This window comes from Haliotis cracherodii, unplaced genomic scaffold (assembly GCF_022045235.1).
Source record: "Haliotis cracherodii isolate W230 unplaced genomic scaffold, xgHalCrac1.p SCAF_6, whole genome shotgun sequence".
In the NCBI taxonomy this organism is placed as follows: Eukaryota; Metazoa; Mollusca; class Gastropoda; order Lepetellida; family Haliotidae; genus Haliotis; species Haliotis cracherodii.
Window position 1 is genome coordinate 36,531,102 of NW_027266319.1, and position 20,089 is coordinate 36,551,190.

The following is a 20,089-nucleotide window of genomic DNA, read 5'->3' on the forward strand; positions in this document are numbered from 1 at the left end:
CTGTCATACCATGTTACGACAACCGGAACTAAATTCCGGTATTTCCCGAGCATTACCGAGGAAAATATCGGAATTTGGATACTCGAGTTGTAAACATCGTATGCCATGAACATATATAAGATAGCTTCGCGCCATAAATCGCGAAGAACAATGAAGAACGAATCGTGCATTATTTCACGATAAAACAATGTTCTGTCGTGACGTCATTTCTGGAGATTCGAACATTTTCGCGCAACTTGATGACGTCATACATTGGACGACGTTACATTTGAGAGGGAAGTGTCTTGTGAGTTGTTCCCCTTAGATGTTGCTAGACAACGCAAATAAACGCTATGGCCGAACGATTGCATCCAGATGTTGGCGAGATATAACAATAGGTATTGGGAGAAAAGATACAGATAATCGACGAGAGGATTGTGAGAATTTATGCAGTTAATACCAAGCTTTACCCACCTGTTCGTCCGTGGTCAAGAGGTAGAGCGTCCGCGGAGAGCGGAAGGTCCGGTGCTCCATCCCCGGCCGCGTCATATCAAAAGACGTTCAAAGATTGTACAGTCAAGTCTCGTTAATCCGAGATCGTTGGTGCTTGTACTTGTTGTTACCCTGTTTGGCGCTCTCTGTATACTGTGTCTGAGTGGGGTATTCATGTTAAACTGCGGCATGGTATCTCAGTGAGCTAGCACTATAAATCGGCATCAGTCCGGACTAGTACAAGCAGCCACACACACGCACACGCGTGCATGCACGTCGCTATATAAGTGCAATGATTTTGGACCCAATTTCACCTTACATCACCCACCTGTTCGTAAAATGGACGTGTCCAACACTGCCGAGGTCGGGTTCTATTCAGCGTGTCATCATCATCATCATCATCATCATCATCATCATCATATATATTCAGCGTGTCATCATCATCATCATATATATATATGATGATGATGATGATGATGACACGCCGAATAGAACCCGACCTCGGCAGTGTTGGACACGTCCATTTATATATATGATATATAGATATATATAGATATATATATATGTGTGTGTGTGTGTGTGTGACGTCATAGTTCTCTAAATGTTCTCCTTACAGTGCTTTGCAGACCAATGTGACGTCATTGGTTACCATGACGTCACAATCAAATGACATCACTTATGGCTCTGCTACTGAAGCTGTTAGCAGTACTTTTTACACTTAAGACACTGCTTAATACTTTCTACAAACTGAAAAAGTTGGAAGAATGATGATGGATGATAAATAAAATCTCACCCTCGTGTTTTTTTTATATCAAATATATCAACACTCGTTGATAAAAGTGGAAAAAACCCTCTGCAAGCCTCGGAGTTTTCCCACTTTTATCAACTCGTGTTAATATATTTGATATCAAAAGACACACGGGTGAGAATCACTAATCATATAAGACACTCGTGGTCGTTGTTTATCGCACGCCCCTCATGGTCTTTTCTCCCCGCAGTGTTTAACTGTCCGATAAACAACCCCAAATCGTCGTATATTTCTTAATATAATATCACCTATAATATATTATGTAGAATATCTTCTGCTCAAAGAGTGACGTAATATGTCAGTCACAGGCACTGCACATGCGCTATACAAACGACCTTGGTCGAACAGCTCACATTTCGAGACGATTTACTAGATTGTCTCCTTTTAAAGCAATTTATTCATCAACTAATGTTCCCTTCATTTCATTTGCGGTCATGAAAAACATACAGATCTCCTATCAAAATTCCATACACCGCAAAAAAAACCGTCACGGTAGATAAAACAACCAGATACTATATACGATGGACAGCGATCACGCGCTATAACGGGGCTTTACCGTCTCATTTGAACAATGCCATCAAGCCCAGACTTGCGAACGTGTTCTATTGTGACATACCTAAGCTGACTGGCAATTTGAAAAATACATATATAGTCTATATAACCACAGGTGCATCATATACGGGACACGGGAGCAGAGGTTTAACAGAAAGAACAAGGTGAGTGCTACAAGCGTTGACAGTCGGTATGCTAAAACAGGTAAGTCAGTGGCTCACTGATAAATACGCACTGCCTCTCTGTATAGAAGGGCGTAGCAGAAGCGATGTCATCCTGACCTATATTATTTTTGTTTGTTTGATTTTCATTTTTTTTTTATGTGTATAGTTTAACATGCGGGTGCAGTGGTTTTGGGTTATGTAATACCTTCAAATCCCCATGAGCCGGTTACCTTGCCAACTGATACACGACTTCCGTTTTAAAATGTTGATGTGTTCAGGGTGTGTTGGCGAGTTCACGATAATGCGTTTCCGACATGCACCTCCATATTGACACTGGCAGTTATATTTCTTGTTCAGTTCTGCATATGCTCGTTAATGATTAATACGCGGAGAACCTGCAGGCAGCGAAGACGGCGTCTTGTCAAGATGTCCGCTAACTATACACCCATATAGTACATCCCGGCGTGAAGGGAGTGATGGATGCGGGCCGTCATGTATTGATCTACTACACATTCCCCACACTACATCGGACAGCCTCCGTGGTCTAGTGGTAGAGCGTCCGCCCGGAGAGCGGAAGGTCCGGGGTTCGATCCCCGGCCGCTTCATACCGAAAGACGTTAAAAGATGGTACTTGTTGTTACCCTGTCTGGCGCTCATTAAGGCATTAAAGGGCTAAAACAAGGACTGGTCGGCTCGGAGTCAGTATACCACATGTGTCTGAGTGGGGTATTCATGTTAAACTGCGGCATGGTATCTCAGTGAGCTAGCTCTATAAATCGGCATCAGCACACACACACGTGCAATATAAGTGCAATAATCTTGGACGCGACGTTAAACCCCATTTCACCTCACCTCACTACATCGTCGTAAATCCCAATATGTTAGAGAGCACATCAATAACACTGTGTACATCCACCTTGTATTTGCTGTCAGTTTTTGTTCATTCCGACATAACAGGGATGTACAGGTATGGGTATGCAGTAAACTACGTTTATAACGAAGACGCTTATAACGAACTTACCGATATAACGAACTTATTTTTTAGTCACGCCCATTTGATGCACATATGCTTATAACGAACTACGGTTATTACGAACTAAAACACACACAACACAGACGCACACGCACACGCACACGCACACACACACACACACACACACACAGACGCACTGTGTGTATCCAGGGTGAGAACTTCTCGGGCATGACGGATGACCGTTGTTTAGGCAGTCTCTCTCTCTCTCTCTCTCTCTCCCCCCCCCCCCCCCCCTCTCTCTCTCTCTCTCTCTCTCTCTCTCTCTCTCTCTCTCTCTCACACACACACACACACACAGAAATCGGTTTGTTTCGGTTGCGTGATCGTTAGGAGGCAAATGACGACCTATTTATATACGAGCACATGCTCAGTAGACGAACCGGTTTCAAGTAGTTACAAACTAGACGATCAAAGGGACCTAAGCAGGTTCGGTCATGCATTATAAGAAACATTACACTCGAGTCCAAACAGTGAGTAAGTGAATTGGAAACTGTGTCGCTGCTTGGACTAGTCCGGACTGATGCCGATTTATAGTGCTAGCCCACTGAGATACCATGCCGCAGTTTAACATTCAGACACTCAGACACAGTATACTGACTCCGAGCCGACCAGTCCTTGTTTTAGCCCCTTAATGCCGAGCGCCAGACAGGGTAACAACAAGTACCATCTTTTAACGTCTTTTGGTATGACGCGGCCTGGGATCGAACCCCGGACCTTCCGCTCTCCGGGCGGACGCTCTACCACAAGACCACGGAGGCGGTTTTTGATATTCAAATAGCAGCATACATGTTCTTGTAGCAGCCATTCATGCTTTGTTTCCCGAAATAATCATTGTTCTATTGTGAGGACATGGTTGGTTTTAATTATTTCGTTACTTTGACAGAACTAAGAATTGTCTTTGAGAGAACAGTCCGACATAACATATCACATCTTGGCATCTGTGCATTATAGTATTTATCTTGCAAGCCAAGTTTGTTTTAGAAATACAATGTATATGGTAATATCGATTTTGAAAAAAACAATCGATACTGTCGATTGGATTTTCATAAAGAAATACCGAGTTACTGGAGAGTCAAACAATGGATACATACTTTCTACAATGGAATACAATCAGGAGTTCTTGTCAATGGGTTTGGTTTCTCATTCTTTGACATATCAAGAAGGATGCCGTCAAGGAGATCCCTTATCATCCTATATATTCATCCTTTGTGTAGGAATACTAGCAAAACTTATAGGAAATAACCAGGAGATAAAGGGAATAAGAACTGGTGACATTGAGCAACTCCTAGTACAATATGCAGATGACACATCCTGCTCACTTGATGGTGTTGAACAACGCCTGTACGTTGTTCTGCGTGTACATTCTTCGCGTGCTTTTCAGGTTTAAAAGTAAACATAGATAAGACAAAGTTAATATGGATTGGGTCAAAGAAAGGATAAAAAAAATGAAACTCCGCTCGAAATGGAAATTAGGCTGGATAGAGGAACCTTTTGAATTATTGGGCACATAAGTCTGTCTTGATATGGATGATATGGTGGATATTAACTACGAAAACAGATTCAAGCAATGTGAAACCCTGATGTCAATGTTGTCACATCTTCCCGAGGCAAGAGAGTTAACTGACTATAAAAGTCCAGTTTCCACCCTTGCCGAACTAGGCTGGGATTATGGAGTTACATTTTGACTGGACTAACGAGTCTTTGCATTGTCCAATCAAAATCGCGCAACGAAATCAAAATCAGGTTCGTAAAATGTCGCGCAGATTTCGGTCGATTGCAGCATTTGCAAAGCACGTGCACCGCCAACTCGTTGTCAACAGATATTTTCCAAACCTTTTCATGTTTTTGATAAAGGTGCCCGCGTGATTTGATGCATTTCGCGATGTAAGACCCGTATTATCACAACATGGATCTGGATGAACGATCAGATCGTCTTGACTGGGCGCCACCGTTCTGCTTGAAACAAACGCAAATGATGGAATCTGATTGGTCCGTAGGAGAGGCAGAGAAGGGACATAACTCCTTATAACCACGGGTGGCGCTACGATCGAGGCTGAGAAGGGACATAACTCGTTATAACCACTGGTGGCGCTACGATCGAGCCCAAGAATTTCAGCCTAGTTCGGCAAGGGTGGAAACTGGACTTTTAAAGTCGGTTAACTCTCTTGCCTCGGGAAGATAATGTTGTTAATAAGACACCTAACAATTTTTGTCGGAACTCTATTCTTACCCTATTTACCCAAACTAAATAATTGATAAATTTCAACATAAATGTTTCAGATTCTTGTGGGGAAATAAACCGGACAAAATAAAAAGATAAAAAATAGTATGTGATACGTAAGATGGTGGGATTAAATGCCCCAAACTAATAGAAGTCATACAATTTCAAAAGAATTCGACGATAAGACTATCCTTTACACCTCAATCTAAATGGCGTTTTATATTCTTTTTAAATACTCTTATAACAAACGGTTAAATTGTGTACGAGATCAATAGCCGGAAGAATAAGCCATATATATTATCTAGAGTAAACAATAAGTTGTGTGAAGAATTATTGATATCTTGGGGGTGGATTTCGGGGACGGTCTAGAAAATAACGTGGTTTTTGTTATTTTAATACACTCGTTAGCCTGCATCAGGTAATTCAGCCTCTCTATGTTGTAGGTAACCCAGCAACATGCCGGGGATTAAACGTAGGGCATCACGGGCTTCGCCTTATGAACCGGTCAGTAAACTGACCAAACAGCGAACGTCCACCACAGTGAAACCTGTCAGGGAGGAATCCACCATCCGACCACCGCTGCCTCTACCAAAATGGCCAAGTCTTAAAAGAAAAACGACGAAAGAAAGCACCAGCCCCGGAGGATCAGGAGACGCGTCCCCTCCCCCGGGATTGAGAAGAACCCCCACTGTAACCCTCGAAGATAAAGAATCCAAGTCGGCTTCACCTCTTTCTGACAAGAAGAGTTTGTCAAAGAAAGGGTCTATTGTAGGCGAGGTCGTTACTGCCCCTTCACTGCCTAAAACCGTGTCCATCGTTGAAGGTGACGATAGAGTTACGACCTTGACCCGGTTGGCCTCTGGGTCAACTGTCGGTCGCACCACCAGTTTCTCTGAAGCACCTGCTGCAATAAGCAAGGAATTGTCCAAGACATCCACCAGTACAAAGACGCCCCTCATCTGTAAGAGCATCAGCAGAGGAGGCAGCATCGTCATCGGCGGTGGAGACGTCCCATCTCTCAGCAAGTCGTCGTCCAAGTCCATGTCTGTGTCGTCGAAAGCGGGGTCCGAGACTGGAGTCGCTTTGGAGAAGGTTCTCAGTCTCAGTAAGTCTCTGTCCAAACCATCGCTGACGAAGGAGAAGTCTGCCAGCCTCATCAGTGCCGCCGCTGAAGAAGCTGCAGCTGCAGCTGCTGCTGATGACGAGAATGGTGACGGTGCAGTCGTAGTGGACATCCCCCTTCCACCTGGGGGACTCATGGAGATCGTCTTCTCATTTGACACGACAGGCTCCATGATGAGGTGAGAACTGGCCTCCCATGTACTTTCCTTCTGTTGGGCGTAAGATCTTTTACCAAAAAGATAATCCCATCTATGAACTGCCTAAATATAATCCTGTTTGACGCGTGCCTGAAGAATAACCTGCCCCCCCCTAATTGTCTAGACACACGTGTATGTATTTTCAGATATAATCTGTCCCTAATCAACGGATTGTATATATTAAAAGTATAGCTGAAAAATGGCTTCACCGGACACAGACCGACTTCTATCATTTTATCATAAATATTACAAATGACTTTGCTGAAACGGTGTTGTGTTTTGTCAGATGTCTGGAGCAGGTTCGAAGCCAAATCCAGGACATGGTTCAGCGTCTCCAAGCAGATATCCCTGGCATTCGTATCGCCATCTTCGCCCATGGCGACTACTGCGACGCCAGCAACTACGTTGTTCAGTGGATCGACTTCGGCGCCTCCACCCCCGAGATCTGCAAGTTCATAAGAGACGTAAAGCCTACCGGAGGTGGTGACTTCCCTGAGGCCTACGAGGTGGTGCTGAGACGCTGTCAGAGCGTTCTGTCTTGGACTCCAGGGAGTCAGCGTTCCCTGGTGATGATCGGGGACGCCACCCCCCACGAGGCGGATGATCCTCAGAATGAGGAGAACATTGACTGGAAGACAGAGTGCAGGGCTCTGAGAGATATGGTATGTGGGATATACACGTCCCGGACACAATGAAGGGCATACTAACTGTTATCGTGTTCCCTATTAAATTTGAAGTTCGTTACTTGTACTTTTGGGTAAGAAATGTAACCCATATTCTAAATTTCCTATTGCGTATTATACTTCAAGTCGGGACAAACCAGTTGGTTAACAAATTATCACGTTCCCTCGTGCAGGGAGTCCGCATCTATGGCGTGCAGACTGGGGGAATCACGGATGCAGACCAATTTTGGGGACAAATGGCCCGCATCACTCTGGGTCGCCACTTGCTACTGGATCAGTTCTCTAACATCTTCGACATGATCATGGCTATCTGCTACAGGGAGAGGGGAGCGGACCTCCTCGGGGTGAGTGAATTGATACTTCGCATCACATTATTCCAGCTACACAGGTGATCTGTGTATGCAAGGGTGGTTAGATATGGTGATATGTTTTTAAAAGGGTGGGTTAGCTGTGATGTGGGTATCTAAGGGTGGTTGGTTGTGATGTGGGTATGTAAGGGTGGTTGGTTGTGATGTGGGTATGTAAGGGTGGTTAGCTGTGATGTGGGCATGTAAGAGCTGGTCAGCTGTGATGTGGGTATGTAAGGGTGGTTAGCTGTGATATGGATTTAAAAGGGTGGTTAGCTGTGATGTGGGTATGTAAGAGTGGTTGGTTGTGATGTGGGTATGTAAGGGTGGTGGGTTGTGATGTGGGTATGTAAGGGTGGCTAGCTGTGATGTGGGCATGTAAGAGCTGGTCAGCTGTGATGTGGGTATGTAAGGGTGGTTAGCTGTGATGTGGGTATGTAAGGGTGGTTAGCTGTGATGTGGGTATGTAAGAGCTGGTCAGCTGTGATGTGTGTATGTAAGGGTGGTTAGCTGTGATGTGTGTATGTAAGGGTGGTTAGCTGTGATGTGGGTATATAAGGGATGTTCAGCTGTGATGTGGGTATGTGAGGGTGGGTGGCTGTATGTGATGCTGCAGTATAGATCTGTGTAACGTGACACTTAGACATAGAGAGTTCCTTGTTGTGTGTTACAGGCATACGAGGATGAAGTCCGGGGACGCCACGGGGGAGGGGCCATCAATAAGGATCTGGAGGGATTGTTCGGGACGCTGAGAGATGAATCTGATCCTCCTTCGCTGACATTATCCCAGTCCTTAATGAAAATTCCCACGGAGACCTTGCTTGGGGTCAAAACAGGCAGCTCGAAGGTCACAGCCCTGAAGAAACTGAAAGCGATGGTGAAGGCTAAAGGCGCGGCTAAGAAGGTCAAGGGCGCTGGGAAAACAAAACCTAAAGCAAAAACGGCAAAGAAAAATGGAGGAGCAAAGAAAAAGAAAAAGCCCAAGACGAAGGTAAAGACAAAGAAATCTGAGGTATGAAGACCAAACATATTGTTTCAGAAATCAGAAGTACTTGAGTGCATGTTGTTTAATGCCAGTCAGCAAGTTTCCAGTTGGTATATTAAACAATCCACAGCATCAGATGAAATGAGGTGTGTGTGTGTGTGGGGTGTGTGTGCCGATATTAAGCATTAAAAGATAACATAAAAGTACAGCATTGCATTACCTAGACATCAGAAGAAAATAGACTTTCGAGTAGTTCGAGTCGATAAGAGGTGAGGTTATATTGGGTTTAACTTCGCGTCCAAGATTATTGCACTTATATAGCGACGTGCATGCACGTGTGTGTGTGTGTGTGTGTGTGTGTGTGTGTGTGTGTGTGTGTGCTTGTACGACGCGGCGGGTGATCGAACAACCGACGTTCCACAACAAACAGCAAAGTAACTGACTGACCACGGGGTTACTCTTCTTTTAGGCAGCTCTTGACATTCATAGGGTACATGGAGATCTGACCCTGAATCGCCACAGGAGTTCAAACCCAGCATGGCGGTATCCCCTTAAAGTGATTGACATCTTGGTTCCTTTGGTAGGCTGGGTACACTGTCATTGTAGCGCAAGCACAGCCTTCCCAAAGAATCAGACTGAGTGATTGAGTGATAACTTATTCAACTATAATATTCTATTTCAGAAGTTCCTGCGTGAAACTATAGATGATGAGAAATTCATCCGTCGCTTCAACGACAACGACGACAAAGATGATCTTGTGATGAACATGGGCTGGACGGATTGGAAACGCGCCATCTACCCACTCAAACACAAGCCCCATTATCCCCTTCCAGAGTCCGTCCGCGACAACAGACGGGTATTCAGAGGAGCTAACGGATACGTGAGGTCAGACCTGTTCCAGCGTAAGCACGACGTCCAGGCTATCTACGAACTCGGCGTACGACCTCCGATCCACCGTAAGCGCATCTACACGACACTGTTTAAATTTACAAAGGGTTTCAAAAACAAACAGGTATGGGATTCATTCCTGTTGAGGAAAAAAAGTGCATTCGACGCGGTGAGCAGCAATGTCGCACGGGGAGCACAGATCTATGTCAGGAGGGCTGTGTACCCGCCCGATAACGTCTTCTTCCTAGATACAGTCAATCGCATCAACGCAATATTTGACTATGCGTGGAACAAGCCCACGAAAGCAGCTGAAAACTTCAGAACCATTGAAAGAAGTAATTTTCTCATCAGCGGTGTCCAAAAGATTCGGAACACTCCCAAGAAGACGACACCCAAAAAAGCTGTCCCCTCTAAGGGTAAACGCGCATCTAAAGAGACAAAGGCAGCTGCTGTAAAGAAATCAAAGACCAAAACCAAAACCACTAAAGCGGCAGCTAAAAAAGCAAAACCAACTAAAAAGACAAAAACACCCGCTAAAAAATCAAAACCAACCAAGAAGACAAAAACACCCACTAAAAAAGCAAGAGGCAAAGGGAAGAAGGCAGCTAAATAGACTGAGAATATCTTGAATTCTTTTCAGTTGCCATTTTATTTTGATATTGATACTTGAACAATCATCGGGCGACTATGGAACCATCATCTTCTCCATCACATTGGACGCTCACAGTCCAAGAGGACGAGACGCCATAGTACTAAATAACTTTTCATGACGTGTGTGGAGTACTGATACAGAACAATTGCATCCATAACTCAAAGACTCATTGCATCCATAACTAGCAATGCCTTCCTAGATTTCGTTGTCTTAAATAAGCCGCGCGTTTAGAACAATATGTTGTCGAACAAAATAGAAAATGTCGTGCGTTCTGTTCATAGACGTTTTCAAAAGAGATCCGATTGTATATATCAGTGCCACCTTTTGCCCATTCTGATTGCCTGTGTGTTGGGTCTTATGTTTTAATTACTTGGTTAAAACGAGTTATGTCCCTTCTCTGCCTCCCCTACGGACCAATCAGATTCCATCACCTGCGTTTGTTTCAAGCAGAACGGTGGCGCCCAGTCAAGACGATCTGATCTTTAATCCAGATCCATGTTGTGATAAAACGGGTCTTACATCGCGAAGTGCATCAAATCACGCGGGCACCTTTATTAAAATCATGAAAAGGTTTGGAAAATATCTGTTGACAACGAGTTGTCGGTGCACGTGCTTTGCAAATGCTCTTACATTGTATTCCGAAACAAAAGGGCCCGAGGTCGAAATAATATGATTTTTTTTAATCCATGAAAAGTTGTCAGTTGGAATGAAAATTAAACTGAATCATGTAAGAAAAATGAAAAAGATAATAATTTTTTCATTTCCCACTTACATTCACAGATTCGACAGGTAAAAATCGGCACATGGTGTGATGAGATGTGAAGTCTTTGTTGGGCGAATCACTGAATCCGTTTAACAAAGAAATTAAGGTACACTTTAGTGAAAACATTGCTGGTATGTCCAGGTGAATGAATGCCCTATTGTTGAATGTTTTTGTGTTAGCAAGGCAATTGCAACCATTTTCACTAAATCTGCATTTTAATGGATTCACGTGTGTCCAGTATTTTAATCAAATTTTCAATGTACATTGTGAAGGCAGCAGTGTGTGTGTGTTTAATATGTATATATTGTTTCTCTCTCGTTTTAATTAGATTAATATATGCAATGGAAAACAGAAATAATTTAATTTTCTTCTTCAATGCCTACTTTGAAACAGCATATATACATTTACATTATGATGTCAATAGTGACACCATAATTTAGCAACGTTATAACTTAAATTTTGTCTCCCTGAGAGTACATTCACACATGTTGGAGAACAATTCGTGATTCGCCAAATGGTTATATTGTGTGAGGCCCATTTCTGGTGTCTTGTGCCGAGATATCGCAAGAATATTGCTAAAAGCCGCGTAAATCCATAACTCACTCACTCACTCACCAAACTGGTACTCATAAACCTATACGACCAGCATCACCAGGCGTCCGTCGGTAACAATCGTTAAAAGTCGGTGGGCCATTCGTTACGGATACCAAGACGTTAGGATGTTGGGATGCTTGGTCGTTTGCCCGTCAGGTCAAACTTAACCCTGTTCTCACTTCGAGTTTTATGATGGCGGTAAAGATGAATTCTACCATCACACTGAAGAATCCTTGATCCTGATTGGTCAAAATAGAATTAAAAAAGGGTATCAAATTTCATTTGATACTTCTTAATTGACTAAAACCGTGAGTATGAGCGAGTGAGTTAGTTAGTGAGTGAGTAGGATTTTACGCTGCTTTTAGCAACATTCCAACAATATCAAGGCGGGGGACACCAGAAATCACACGATTTCACACGACGTAACCATGTCGGGAATCGAACCAGGGTCTTCGGCTTAACGAGCAAACTCTTTAACGTCCAAGCTACCCGACCGCCCCCGTTGCGTATGAATACATCGAACTGTGTATTAGAACTGTACATGTGTTCGATATAGGAACATTATCTGATGTTTTTGGCGACAATTTTAACATCCGGGACGACGAACGCTCAGCGAAGATAAATCGTTAGCACATAAATGATAACGTTTATAAAACAGACCCGTGAAGATCCGGGGTAGAATAGGTCTTCAGTAACCCATACTTGTCGTAGGAGGCAAGTGTGCTTGTCGTAGGAGGCGACTAACGGGTTGGGATGGTCATGCTTGCTTGGATGATGCATGTCATCGTATCCTAACTACGTGAATCGATAATCATGATATTAATCACTGGATTGTCTGGTCCAGACTCGATTATTTACAGACAGCCGTCACATAGCTGTGGTGTTACACAACAAACAAAGAAATATGTATTAAACAAATTGGGAATTTAACCCAATCGTTTCACTTCATATGAATATGTTTCTTTATTTGAAAAAAAACATGTTTATCCGAAATATCATACATTTACTATAATGATATTAAGTTTGTTTGTTTTTTCCCCTCGGATTATGCAATAATCCAGATATATGACGGCGGCCTGTAAAGGGTATGATATGGTATGACAGACTATCTAATAACGCTCTACCTTCCTATTTGACATAAAGGGGCGGTCGGGTAGCCTAGTGGTTAAAGCGTTCGTTCGCCACGCCGAAGACCCGGGCTCGATTCCCGACATTGGTACAATGTGTGAAGCCCATTTCTGGTGTCCCCTGCCGTGAAATTGCTGGAATATTGCTAAAAGCGGCGTAAAACCATACCCACTCACTCACTCACTATTTAACATAAATAAAACAACCCACTAAATATCATGTCGTGGTGGCACTCAAATCAGGTGAAGTTAAGCAACGTCGGTCTCGGAGAGTAGTTGGATGGGTGACCACGTTAAGCAGCTTGACTCCTGAGAGTTTCTAGGGCTTCGATCCTGCCCCACACTGAAGCACATGAACCACATGTGCTGTCTCCTTAGGCAAGTGACTTTGTTCGAAGTGTGCCTCTGTTCACCCAGCAGTGAGTGGGTACCCGGTAGGATGACATGGTAACCTTCTAGCGTCTTATAAGCAGCTTTGGGTTGTATACTCCCCAGGAAGCTGAGAATGAAAATTGCTCACTGCTGCACTGACCGGGGTATAATGTAGCGCTTTGAGCATGAACTGCTACATTATAAGTGCACATTATTATTACCGTTTTCGACGTAATAAGCGCCCCGCTCTATTAAGCGCCCACGGCGATATTTGCTAATATATTGGCACGTGAACAATCTCAATTAGCACACCTTCCGATTGATCAATGTAAACAACACGTATTCATTCGCGTATAATACGCACTCCGGTGTTATATGCACCATTAATTATGGGCAATTAAATTCTGAAAAAAATATATCTGCCGTACATAAACATTTCAGGCTGTCAGCATAAACCACGAAGTTTATCTTTCAACTCAAAATAATATTTTAATAAGAGCCCCCTATTTCTAATTTTGAGAGCGCCCTGGGCGTTATTACGTCGAATACGGTATGTCCAGATGTTGTCAAGGGCACAGAAGATACACTTATTTAAATGTGATAATTTCATTTCTAGAACAAACAATTTAACATTTGAGGCACATTTTATTTGCGTTAAGAAGAAGCAGAACTAATATCAAATATATATCAATACTGGAATCATTTTGCATATATATAATCCCCTGGATGCGGGTTCCTTTTGGTGCAGACAGATTATGAAGTTGTGCGCGAGAATTGCGCTTATCCGGCATTGTATCTAATTTTAGCTTTGCAATTATACGGGGATGTAGAATATAGAATTATCATGATGTAATATTATTTTCAACTATAAGGCTGGTTTACTAACTATTGTCCAAGATTATATAATGCACATTGTGTATTGAACGTTTTCAATAGTAACCTAGAGAATGGGTCGTTGTGTGTGGTTTTGTGCCAGTCATGGCGTCTTGTTGGACGAAACCATGAACCATTTCTGTTGAATTTACCAAATATACTATGCAGGTATAATATGCCCGTACGTCCTATCAATAATTTCAGGTAATGCACGCAACGGATAGGCGCAAGTGTCTCGCAATATTGTAGAAAATACTACTCATTTTGCTGTGTTTACGTCTTCAAACGAGTAATGTTTTCAGAGCACACTTGTTCGTTTTCAACCTAATATATTTCGCTTTCTGTTTGACTATTTCTATTTTGACATAGGCTGTTATGAGAAAAATGCATAAGGAATTCAGGGATGTTTGTATAGTTTCATTTCCGGCATACGCGAAACATGATGGCGTTAAAAAATACTTCAGCGTTCGGTTCTAGGCGTTAAAAAGTACTTCAGCGTGCGGTTATTCGAATGTTCTAAAACAGAAAACAAGTGTAGGCTTCATGATAATCGTCAATAAAACACAAATACAGTAAACTACGGTTATAACGAACTCGAAGGGACCACTAACTTTAGTTTGTTATAACCGTCGTTCGTTATAAGCATATATACAGCATAACTATAGCAAATAGTCGGGACAATAAAATCAGTTCGTTATATCTGTCAGTTCGTTATAAGCGTGTTCGTTATAAACGTACTTTACTGTACCAGATATGTTAGTAAGTGAATTCGGAGAGTTGTTATTCAGTAACTACTTTTCGAAACATACACGAAACAACGATGACAATGGCGAATCAGAAAATGTAAAAAATAGCAATACTTAAGCAATACATGTGGCTACTGTTTAGAAGTCGTATACTGTACGTTTTCTTTGCCCCAAAGACGAAACCAAAAAATCAGGGTATTGACACTCTTACACGAAGAATCATGCCTGACTATAGATTCCACAACCCTCGTTCTTCCCGCAACCGTTCATATTTACCAATTATAATAGGAGGGCGTGATTTGATTAACGTGGAGGCTCTTCATGATACGACTGTATTGTGCACTTTTGAACACATTAATTTGTTTGATGATTCTCTTGTGAAACATGTTTTGACACAGAGGTCCGGCCATGGTAGGGACCAGAATATGTGGAGGGCGTCATGGAAAATGATATATACCAAATTCTTTGGAATAGGCCCATGAGAGCTATCCAGGCCACCAAACCTGATTTTGTGCTTTTTGATAAATCCAATGAAATCATTTATATCATTGAATTTTCTGTCCTTTATGTGATTAACAAGATTCAGGAAAACATGCGAACCCCCGTTTCGAAATGTCACGCTTGCATCCCTAGTGCCAAGTTGTCAGACTCTCCATTGTTCTCGGTGCCTTAGGTTTGGTACCTCCCAATCTGTTGACTGACATTTGGCGAGTACCCGGGATTGCTGCCAGGAATACAACCCGTCTGACAAATTTGGTAATGCAGAAGGCTGCAGTGTTGGCGAGTCTTCACATTCTCCGAAAATATATCGGTGAGTTTGACTAGGCAGCGCTTCCAGGGAGAAGTCCCATTCGCAGTCTTGTCTGCGTGTAGAGGGGGCAAGGGCCCTGAGCTGACTGTGCCAGGATCACTCAAACCCTCTTTGCTGCATTTATTTATTTGTATCTGTATAATAATAATAATAATAATAATAATAATAATAATAATAATGATAATAATAATTATAAAAGAGAAGAAAAAAATAAATCAAAAGAAATATATATGCAAGCATGCTGTAAGATGGCTTCAATAAGTTTCATGCGAATGGCAAGGGAAAACCGTTACATATTGCAGTTGTATGTAATTATAATGGGCACGCACATCGTGGCACGAGGTGCAAACAAATTACGCGGATGTTGGTGTAGAACCACCTGAGCATGTAACATTAAAAACACACAGTACATGAAGCATACGGGTAAAACTATAGCAAACTATCAAACACATGGAACGACGGATTGGATAAAATTGTGAACCGCCTTTGTGTTTTCTTATGCTTCCAAACTCTGACAATGCTATGTGTACAAGAAACATGTTTCATCTAAAAAATATATATTTGTATGTATTTTTTGGTAATTCCTTGACGTGGCTCGATCAGCGTTGAGGAAACCGAGGCTGACGTGTCCCTCTCTAACCCTGGATGTTCTCATACACTGTGTTGGAAGTCTTCTGATATTCTTTTACCATCTTGTAGCAGAACTGGTACTGTGCCTGCATGTAGAAATATGTACATATTATATTAGCTACACATTTTTCTCCCTGCCTGACTGACTGACTGTCAGGTATCACATAGGAAGTCAGGAAGATGGGTTTCACTGTCTGAAAGATTCTGATTGTCACATACTCCCATAGGAAGTAAGGAAGCTGTCTGTCTGTTTGCAGCAATCTGATTGTCACGTACTCACATAGGAAGTCAGGAAACTGGGTCTGTCTGTTTGCAGCAATCTGACTGTCACGTAGTCTCATAGGAAGTCAGGAAACTGGGTCTGTCTGTTTGCAGCAATCCGACCGTCACGTACTCACATAGGAAGTCAGGAACCTTGGTCTGACTGTCTGAAAGATTCTAATTGTCACGTACGTACATAGGAAGTCAGGAAGCCGGGTCTGACTGTCTGCAAGATTCTGATTATCATGTACTCACATAGGAAATCAGGAAGCTGGGTCTGACTCTCTGCAACAATCTGACTGTCAGAAACACGTCCATCTCCTGGTCTTGTTTCAGTCGTTGGATGATATTCAGCACAGCACACACCAGTCCACACTTGCTGGCACCATCCCTAGAACACGAGGCAACAACAATTGCCAGTGTTATCACCTCTTCTACACCCGATAATCTTACAGAAGCATCACACACAAACAACGCCTTAACAACAAACTACATTCATTTGCATACTATGTTATACTCTGCAAAAAAACACACCAAAAAACGCAAAAGTGATTTTCGATGTTTTCATTATATATCAAATAACCAACACATTGTGATCGATTGTTCAATACTTGCACACATCATTCTCATTGACCCATGTTCCATATGGCACACATTGAACAGTAGATTTTCATGGTGAAGGTCATCTGTTATCAATATCTTGTAGGGCAACCATTCGAGTCCAAAACTGACTGGCATCGTCGTCCCATGGAAGTAATCAAATCATGAACTGTGGCCTGGGGAATGTTCACACACTCTGCAGTGCTTGTGCCAACTGTCGGGGTTCTGTGGTTGCTGCTGACGTGCTCGGTGTCGTTGAACCTGTGCACCCATAAACGTTCAATTGAGTTTAAATCTTGAGACCTTGAAGGTCATGGCAGGACCTGGATGTGATTCAACAAATAGGCTTGCCCTGTGAGGCCAGGCGTTGTCTTGCATAATGGAAAGGACGTGTGGCCGAAAAATATCATCCTTGTAACGTTGTGGCGTGAAGTAACCTTGAAGTCTGTTCTACCAGTGTAGGAGATGGCTGCCCACATCATCACACTACCACCGCCAAATCTGTCCACTTCCTGTATGCAGTTTCGGGCATAACGTTCCCCGTGCCGCCTGTAAATACGTCGTCCCCCGATCGCACGGCGAAGCATAAAACGTGACTCGTTACTAAACTAAGCTTGTCTCCATCACAGTTGTGGCCATACTCTGAGACCTTAACACCACTGACGTCGCAGCCGACGCTGCAGGTCCGTCAAAATGATCCCTCTAAATGGTCGTCTAGCGCAAATACCTTCAGCGCATAAACGGTTTCTCACTGTCCGGGCTTTGTATCCTGGGCTGGAATTGCCGTTGTAGAGGTTGTTGTAGAGGTGGCCGTGGTGGTTCATTCACGTAAGCGACGTAGCCGTTTGAATCAGTCCTGTGCTCTAGTAGTGAGTTCACGTGTTTTCCCGTGTGTCACGTCTTGTTACGATGCTTGGCGCTACGTTAAAGATTGAGATGGCATGAAAAAAAATGACCAACAAGTGATGTTGCACGTGCATGTCATGTTGGTGTGTTTCGGCGTCAGGCTCTCACGTGGTAGTGCTCCTTGGATGTTTCCGTCCGTTTAAGGGGCGGTCGGGTAGCCTAGTGTTTAAAGCGTTCGCTCGTCACGCCGAAGACCCGCGTTCGATTCCCGACATGGGTACAATGTGTGAAGCCCATTTCTGGTGTCCCCCGCCGTGATATTGCTGGAATATTGCTAAAAGCGGCGTAAAACCAACCTCACTCACTCACTCACTCACTCCGTCCGTTTAACAAATTACTGCAGTACCTCATTTTTCCACATAAAAGTTTGCATGGATATCGGCAATACCATTTTACTACCATTGCGTGTGTTTTTTTCAGAGTATGTTTGTAAATTTAACTCAAAATACTTTCGATGCATTGTTAAAAATAAAATGGATGGTGACTGACTTAACCTACATGCACATGACGGCAATGTTGTCGGAGGTGTTCCGGGCGTCCATGTCGTTAATGAAGCACAGGAACTGTGACGTATTTGTAGGCGTGTCCACTCCCTCTATCCAGTCACTCACAAACAGCAAGGTGACATCCTTTTTGGTGCTCTCATCAGCGTTCTATGAAAAAAAAGTTCAATTCAATTCTTTCATTGAGTTGTGAGTGAGTGAGTGAGTATGGTTTTACGCCGCTTTTAGCAATATTCCAGCAATATCACGGCGGGGGACACCAGAAATGGGCTTCACACATTGTACCCATGTCGGGAATAGAACCCGGGTCTTCGGTGTGACGAGCGAACGCTTTAACCACTAGGCTACCCGACCGCCCCCATTGAGTTGTGAAACGGGTTATTCGACATGCAGTGCAGATGAAGAGAGTACCATGCCAAGGCACCGGGAATAACATCTACAATGTACAATGTATCTGTGGCTGTGTCAATGTGGCTGTATGTATGTGTGTCTGCCCATTGGTTTTCCTGCGTTTTGTTTCACCTTTGTTTCACCTTTGTTCCACTTTTGTTCCACATTTGTTCCACCTTTGTTCCACCTCGTCATTACAACAGTAGCGATAAGGCCCAGGAAAATATATTGCGTACCTTTAACCAGACTTTCAACACTGTAGCCTTGTCCTTTGAATCTGTCTTCGTGACAAGAAATGGTCCACACTCCAAAACCTCATCTGTTTTAGGCCAAAATAAGGCTTCGTCTACCTGGTAGTGGATACAAAAACAGTCATGCTATGTGTTCAGAAAGGCTACAAGTAGATATGTTACCAAAAGGGATAGTATCGAGACACAGATTATTACCCACTCCCCGTGACTCTGCCAAAACGACTGCATCGTATTACTTCTCCTGATTTTGTCAAAACCGCATCAAGTATCATTGAGTCGTAGTGTGCTTACTAACTGGACACCTGCGTTACCATGCATGAGTTAGGAGTTAAATACTATCAAGAATATCTCATTAAGTTATCTTATTCACATTTTTCGGAATTCCCGAACAAGAAATTAGAATAAAAACGAGAATGTAATGTTCTTTCGCTTCACAGTTGTGAAGGCCAAAGCACTCAACCAGCACCGACAGGAGCGCGTGCCCACAAGGCTTCCAACTGAGTTACCTGTGATGAACACTCCTCTGAGACGAGAGACACGATGGTCTGCACATTGTGGTCCAAGACCATCCTCCAGAAGTCCACCACAGTCCAGGGCAGAGGCAGCTGTGTGACCAGCAGGCCTTTCTGACGGGTCTCCGTCTACACACAGACATTGAGACAGGATGTACAGTAAGGAATACGTGTTGGAGTAAGGAGACGTTGGAATACGTGTTGGAGTAAGGATACGTTGGAATACGTATTGGAGTAAGGGGACGTTGAGATACGTGTTGGAGTAAGGGGACGTTGAAATACGTGTTGGTGTAAGGAGACGTTGAGATACGTGTTGAGGTAAGGATACGTTGAAATACGTGTTGGAGTAAGAGGACATTGAAATACGTTTTGGGGTAACGGGACGTTTAATAGGCGTTGGAGTATGGGGACGTTGAGATACGTATTGGAGTAAGGGGACGTTGAGATACGTGTTGGTGTAAGGAGACGTTGAGATACGTGTTGAGGTAAGGATACGTTGAAATACGTGTTGAGGTAAGGATACGTTGAGATACGTATTGGAGTAAGGGGACGTTGAGATACGTATTGGAGTAAGGGGACGTTGAGATACGTGTTGGTGTAAGGAGACGTTGAGATACGTTTTGAGTT

At 43.2% G+C, this 20,089-nt stretch overlaps 2 protein-coding genes across 3 annotated transcripts in view; one reads left to right on the forward strand and one right to left on the reverse strand.

Moving 5' to 3' along the window:
* The first annotated feature begins 1,873 nt into the window (after positions 1-1,873).
* On the forward strand, positions 1,874-11,162 carry LOC139445020 (uncharacterized). Of its 2 annotated transcripts, none has more exons than XM_071226078.1 (6): positions 1,874-1,995; positions 5,693-6,550; positions 6,855-7,230; positions 7,425-7,595; positions 8,272-8,610; positions 9,266-11,162. In XM_071226078.1, the coding sequence occupies exons 2-6, from the start codon at positions 5,706-5,708 to the stop codon at positions 10,082-10,084; spliced, it is 2,550 nt and encodes an 849-aa protein (XP_071082179.1). In that variant the 5' UTR covers positions 1,874-1,995; positions 5,693-5,705; the 3' UTR covers positions 10,085-11,162. The 2 variants fall into 2 exon arrangements, with proteins under 2 accessions (XP_071082179.1, XP_071082180.1); XM_071226079.1 differs by having other exon boundaries at positions 8,272-8,589.
* Positions 11,163-13,618: 2,456 nt separating this feature from the next.
* Positions 13,619-20,089, reverse strand: part of LOC139445959 (uncharacterized) — a 60,471-nt gene continuing 54,000 nt past the window's right edge. Inside the window, exons 29-33 of the mRNA XM_071227207.1 lie at positions 19,457-19,591; positions 18,936-19,049; positions 18,305-18,459; positions 16,556-16,691; positions 13,619-16,125 (exon numbers count right to left, since the gene is read on the reverse strand). Of these exons, the coding sequence (XP_071083308.1) occupies positions 16,045-16,125; positions 16,556-16,691; positions 18,305-18,459; positions 18,936-19,049; positions 19,457-19,591 (621 nt within the window). The 3' untranslated portion in view covers positions 13,619-16,044. The remainder of the gene's footprint in view (positions 16,126-16,555; positions 16,692-18,304; positions 18,460-18,935; positions 19,050-19,456; positions 19,592-20,089) is intronic.

What these genes read in the sequence shown, in the direction of transcription:
- LOC139445020 (XM_071226078.1), top strand. Translation starts at nt 5,706, where the DNA reads ATGCCGGGGATTAAACGTAGGGCATCACGGGCTTCGCCTTATGAACCG. An exon ending in GCAGGGCTCTGAGAGATATG is followed by an intron (nt 7,231 to 7,424) that starts GTATGTGGGATA and finishes TCCCTCGTGCAG; the next exon opens with GGAGTCCGCATCTATGGCGT. An exon ending in GGGGAGCGGACCTCCTCGGG is followed by an intron (nt 7,596 to 8,271) that starts GTGAGTGAATTG and finishes TGTGTGTTACAG; the next exon opens with GCATACGAGGATGAAGTCCG.